The 5483-nt window shown below is 38.4% G+C and overlaps 2 protein-coding genes across 5 annotated transcripts in view; one reads left to right on the top strand and one right to left on the bottom strand.

Annotated features, from left to right (window-relative positions):
• The window catches only part of LOC106524616 (uncharacterized), a 20630-nt gene that overhangs the window by 10477 nt on the left and 4670 nt on the right, over positions 1 to 5483 (bottom strand). Inside the window, exon 1 of one of the 3 annotated variants that reach the window (XM_014018484.1) lies at positions 3282 to 3783. The exons of 1 other annotated variant lie outside the window; for it this stretch is intronic. In XM_014018484.1, the coding sequence (XP_013873938.1) occupies positions 3282 to 3522 (241 nt within the window). In that variant the 5' untranslated portion in view covers positions 3523 to 3783. Of the gene's footprint in view, positions 1 to 882; positions 1167 to 3281; positions 3784 to 5483 lie in introns of those variants that run through there. One more of the 3 variants, XM_014018485.1, reaches the window with a different exon arrangement.
• The window catches only part of noctb (nocturnin b), a 16439-nt gene continuing 15778 nt past the window's right edge, over positions 4823 to 5483 (top strand). Inside the window, exon 1 of one of the 2 annotated variants that reach the window (XM_014018506.1) lies at positions 4823 to 4880. The gene's annotated coding sequence lies outside the window, so the exon portion shown is untranslated. The remainder of the gene's footprint in view (positions 4881 to 5483) is intronic. The other variant, XM_014018505.1, reaches the window with a different exon arrangement.

Genomic DNA, 5483 nt, shown 5'->3' with positions numbered 1-5483 from the left:
GTTTGTGTACGTACACAAACAATGTGCATCTGTTTTGAGAGTCCCGACCGCAAACACGTCGCTGTTAATGGTTCCGCTATGAAGTTACTGCGAGAGACGGTCGGTGAGTTATAAAAATAATACTACATTTTACCAATTATTTTAATATTTGAGACGAATTACAACAATAATATYCGACTTACGACGTGTTAACATTTTAAAACCTATGAAAGATTGATTAGACATTTAAATGAAGGCCATTTTTTTTACATCGATAATCAGCGGAAACCAGRAATTTACAACATGCTTACACAAACACGGAAGGAAAACAGCTCCTGGGACAAATTACAGCAATAAATTACTTTTTTGGTAACTTCCTCAAATCGATCGAGCTGCAGGTGAGGAAGAGGTGTGTGTGTGTGGGGGGGGGTGTGTCTACCACCATGGCAACAAGGTCGCGCATGCGCACAGCAGTCCTTTCACTCTGCGCATGCGTACAAGGCTGATTCGATCATTAAATGGTCTTTGCCGACAGAAATACAATAGTGTATTGAACTGATGTGAAAAAACATAAACCCACAAGCTGATACGAACAACTCCACGATTAATCTCAGCAGGAGTATTTCTTTACACTCCTAACACTTGTTTTTCATGGTACATGGTAAAAACATGCATCTATAACATTAAATAAAGTGTTAAAACTAGAGCACAGAGCGCATATCAGGGTYGGGCACTGCTGTGTTGAATTTCTCTGCAACAATAAAACATTTGAGCTTAGCGCTTTTTTCCAACTATAGCATGTTTTAAATCGAGATGGACAAACAAAAATCCAGAAGCACGCTCCTGTCGGCCTTTTTTTCTTCTTCCTGCAGCTAAAATCGCAGAATGGTGGCACATTATTACCCTGAGCCTCTGACAAAGCTCCGGAGGTGGTGGGAGCGAGGCTCGCGAGGAACTCGACGGGATGTCGACGCCTCAGATGGCTCCTCAGGTTCGTTGTGTTCCCTTTGGCCAGCACGATTTTTCGGCACAGACGACAAATGGCCTCGTCTGCGTTCAGCGGTCGGCCTCGCTCGTCCGCYTTAAAGCCGAAATAAATCCAGACCATGGACTTTCCTCTCGGTTTCCCGATGAGATCCATGTTTTCCTCCTCTGTTCTACCCTCTCTCTCTCCCCCCCCTCACCCGCCCCTCTCTGCAGAGCTGCAGCAGAGCTGAGCCGGCCCGTCACAGCAAAACACGGCGGGGAAATGGAGTCAAGGTTTTAAATGTCAGACAAGGTTGTTTTCATGCAAAACCGCGTTATGTTTTATTAAGTCAAAACATTTACTAATACACGAAATACAACCACTAGACGAGGGGAGTAAAGTCTATTGGCAATATTTCTATGTTTTTATGACAACACTGGTCTGGGTTGCCAGTTCCTGATAAACTTCTGCAAATTTAGCTAAAAAAAAAAAAAAAGGGAAAATGCTTCCAGATCTGCAATTAAGTTGATTAAAATTAGTGTATTTTACAATAAAACCACAGTTACAACCTGACCCCTTCACCCTTCATTTGCTTCCATCATTAAAGCCATAACGGCTTTTTTAAAATGTGATTTTTCAAAGTCTTTCTGTATATTTATCATCTATTACTTGTGTTTCTGACTGTGAGGGAGCACCTCCCTGCTCCCTGGTTATTACAAAMCACCTGTGTCGTTACTCAGACACCGTGCCATCTCCTTCCACGACTTTGACTACTTTGATAAGTGTTATTTGATTATTGTTTTAAGTTTTCTTTGAACAGATTGTAAAGACGGCTGTACTTTCCAACAGCCTCGACGAGCAGATCGTCAGAGGAGCAAAGTGAGAGCCGCGTAGTTCACCCACTTTCCTGCACGAACACGGTTCACAAAGTTCTGATCAATCACACGACACACGACACATACCCTGYGGGAAAAAGTTCTGCCAGGGTGCAGTACACAGAACGAAAAACACGTTTGTTTTTTTGTTTGTTTTTTAACGCAACCACAGCGAGAAAATACTTCAGAATTTCTGATTCCACCTCAACTCGAGTCAAAAGAAAACAGCATCCACCTGCACCTCCCTTAATCTGTACAAATCTGACGCATGGCCTGCTTGGATTATTTTTACTGTGTATCACTGTTAGAGGTCAAAGGTCAAACTTGGCCTTGGAATGATTAATAATAATAATAATAATAATAATAATAATAATAATAATAATAATAATAATAATAATAATAATAATGCATTTTATTTATAAAGCGCCTTTCAGGACACCCAAGGACGCTGTACAATAGAAAAGAAATAACTGTAAATACATAGAGTGATAGGGTAGTGTGGCAGAAACATAGAAATGAGAAGTACAGAACAGTCATGTAATGAAATAAAAAAAAAACAGATAAGTTGAACAAGAGGGTTGTGGGGCAGAAACAGAAATTTATGTGATTTCTTGCCAGAATAACAGTCCCCAAAGAAGAGTTGACCAGATCAGATGAACTGGTAATTTAGGATTTTATAAACTACAAAAGTGACAGAAGTTTTTCACAGTTTGAGACGATAAACCTCAACATATTTTACTGGGACTTTTTGTGACTGACTCAACACAAAGTAGCACGAACTTTGAAGCAGAAATGCACGCCGCACCTCCGATTTTGTGTTTAACTTTTTTGCCCAACTTCACAACTATACACTGTTTTATGTTGGTTTATTATTTTAAAATCCCAGTAAAACACTTTGAAACTTGTGGTTATGAGATGATAAAATATGGAAACGTTGAAGGAAGGCGTAGGAAAACCTTTTCAGGGCCCAACATGTTGCACATCTTTCTGGAGTTCTGCAATTTCCTTTTGTCTGTGCAGGCACATCAAAGCAAAGGACTTTGRAAATATGAACTAACAAAAAGGAAGTTGCATGTTGAATGTGATGTGGCTGCATAAGCTTCTCAACATAAACATCTTTTGATCAAAGATCGAGATGTTTATTTATAGCCCAGGCACCCAAGATGGCAGAGCTCTGCTCCACACATGATGTGATAGTTTGGTGGTCTGTTGTGTAAAAACAATTGCCAAATCCAAAAATAGATACTTTATAATACTTTCTTTATTTGGTCCTTTGTTTTGCTGCAACATTAGGTACCCTGAATGCATCTGCATGTGTCAAACCACTTTACACTGCCCGTGCAGCGAAGCGTGAACTATTTCTGTGCTGTTGCATTGCACACCACAAAACTAAGTATCGATACATGCATAAAACTACCTGTTTTTCGCAAATGAAAGCATCGACTTAAGTGGATGAGTACCTTGAGCTTCAAACAAAGATCCATGAGTCCCGGAGGAAGTAGCTTCATAAAAATCTGAGCGATGGCGACGTGTCAGGTGGCTTCTTAAATTGGTGGTATTCCCTCCCTTCGCGAGCACGATTTTTCGGCACAAGCGGCAAATGGCCTCGTCTGTTTTCAAAGGCTGACCCTTTTCGTCTGCCTTCAAGCCGAAGTACATCCACACGACGGACTTGCTCCTGGGTTTGGAGATGAGATCCATGTTTCTGTGGTTCCTCTCTGCCGCCGAGGTGCTGCCACAGAGCTACGGCTAATAGAGGCTCCACGGCGGGGAGGAAACCGCACCGATTTGTCTAATTTACGACTTTGGGAACATTTCAGTCAAAAAGTTTCTAATAAAAATCAAAACAAAATGTGAAAAAGACACTCTTTCCAGACTTTAGATTCCGCCATAAAAAGGCAAATTTCCAAATGTCAAGTTGAGAGTTGCTATCTGTTTGCTAYATTTCTATGCTTTTGTTTTGTTGTCCGTCAACTACGTCATCACGATGCGACCTCACGGGATGCCAGGCGCTACYGTCAACACAAGCGTGAAAACACAAATCTTTCATGACAAAAYAGCTCTAAAACGCAGTTAATGTAAAAAAAAAAAGGCTGAACTAATTATCTAAAATACCTATTTAAGTCAGTTTAGTTATTTTTTGTGTTTTGTATCATTTATGTGTAATTTTAATCTATGTTTATAATTATTAGATGCTGTTGGTCGTTAAGAACTAATTTTGCTTTTGTGTGAAAGACAAGTAGTGTTGACCAAAGCAATTCACAACATGAGTGATAATACTAACAATGAATTTTAAGATATAGTTTTTGTTTCAGTCCCTTAGATGTTTGTAACATTTGTCGTCAGTCTTTAACAACTAGGAAGTTGTAATTATATATCTTTATGAAAGTTCCTACTTAATGTTTTTAGGATTTTCACTGTATTGTTTTACATTTTTTCTACAGGTTTTTTTCTTTTCTACAACATTTATTAACTAAATGTTGTGCAATAATCTTCAATCATACATTTTTCTTGTTCATTTTGCATCTAAGTAGACAAAATTTTAAGTCGATTTTTAAAAGACAGAGGAGGTATATGGATGTAGTTGGAATGAGCTGGATGAGGGTAACTCACTGAAGAGGGCACAAACAGATTTTAAAATATAATTGTAGGGGTCACCCCGAGGGGAATAAACATTTCCACCTAATGATAAAATAAACAAAACACAAAAATCGATATTTAGTTAATTAAAAAATGCATGTGTTTGTTAAACGCTGTATGCTTGTTAAATCTAGAAAACACAACATTTTTGTAACTTATTAAATTTAGTTGTGATGCGATGTTTTTGTTCAGTAGTGAAATTTCTCTGAGAGACATTATAAATAAAAATAATTCAGTGGCTCATTTTCCAGCCAATTTATTTTTACATTTTAAAAATATAAATCCTTTCTTAAACTTAAAATGAAAACAGCAGATTTCCGTGACCACTATGCKGTAGTGCTCATACCTGGCAACCCAGCAGCTCCTGCAGTGTGATGTTTGCTGACAGACGTTTTTCTGCAGGTCGAGCTAAACGTCAGGTAAGCTCACATCTCGACCTGTGTGGCGTCAGTAAGTGTGTTATAAGAGTCTGCTGTTTGTTCATGTTAAAAACACGAAATGAATCCAGCGCGAGTCTACATTAAATTCGGTGTCGTGATTTGTTTTCTTAATGCAAGCGTCACCTCCACTTAAAATCGTTTTATTTCGCAGTCAGCTGTCGCGTGCTTTAAGTTTAAAACAGCTAATTGTTGTTAATAAACATGATGTTAAAACCAGTCAGAAACTATGGTTCTGCCTGGTCCTGCAGCGTTCCTGGAGAAAATCTAAACAGCGATGTTTTGACATGTAGTCCCAAGATTACCCACAATTCAACACGTTTTAGGTCATTTCCTCACCTCACATCTTTACATTTATTTATGTAACAGTTCAATCACTTCATTTTCTCTCATTCACAAACAATGTTTTTACAATTTTTTTATTGTAAGCTTACTTTTTATTTTCACAATTACAAAGGTAATACAGTTGAATGCTGCTCATTTTATTAACAGATTTCTGTGTTTTCTTTTTAAATCAGCTCCTTGAATACAGTGTTGTATAAAGTACCTCAAAGTGATACTTGAGTAAAAGTACAAGTATCTTAT

Source organism: Austrofundulus limnaeus, unplaced genomic scaffold (genome assembly GCF_001266775.1).
Source record: "Austrofundulus limnaeus strain Quisiro unplaced genomic scaffold, Austrofundulus_limnaeus-1.0 Scaffold194, whole genome shotgun sequence".
In the NCBI taxonomy this organism is placed as follows: Eukaryota; Metazoa; Chordata; class Actinopteri; order Cyprinodontiformes; family Rivulidae; genus Austrofundulus; species Austrofundulus limnaeus.
Note: the sequence above shows the minus strand (reverse complement) of the source record. Positions and strands in the feature narration are given on the sequence as shown.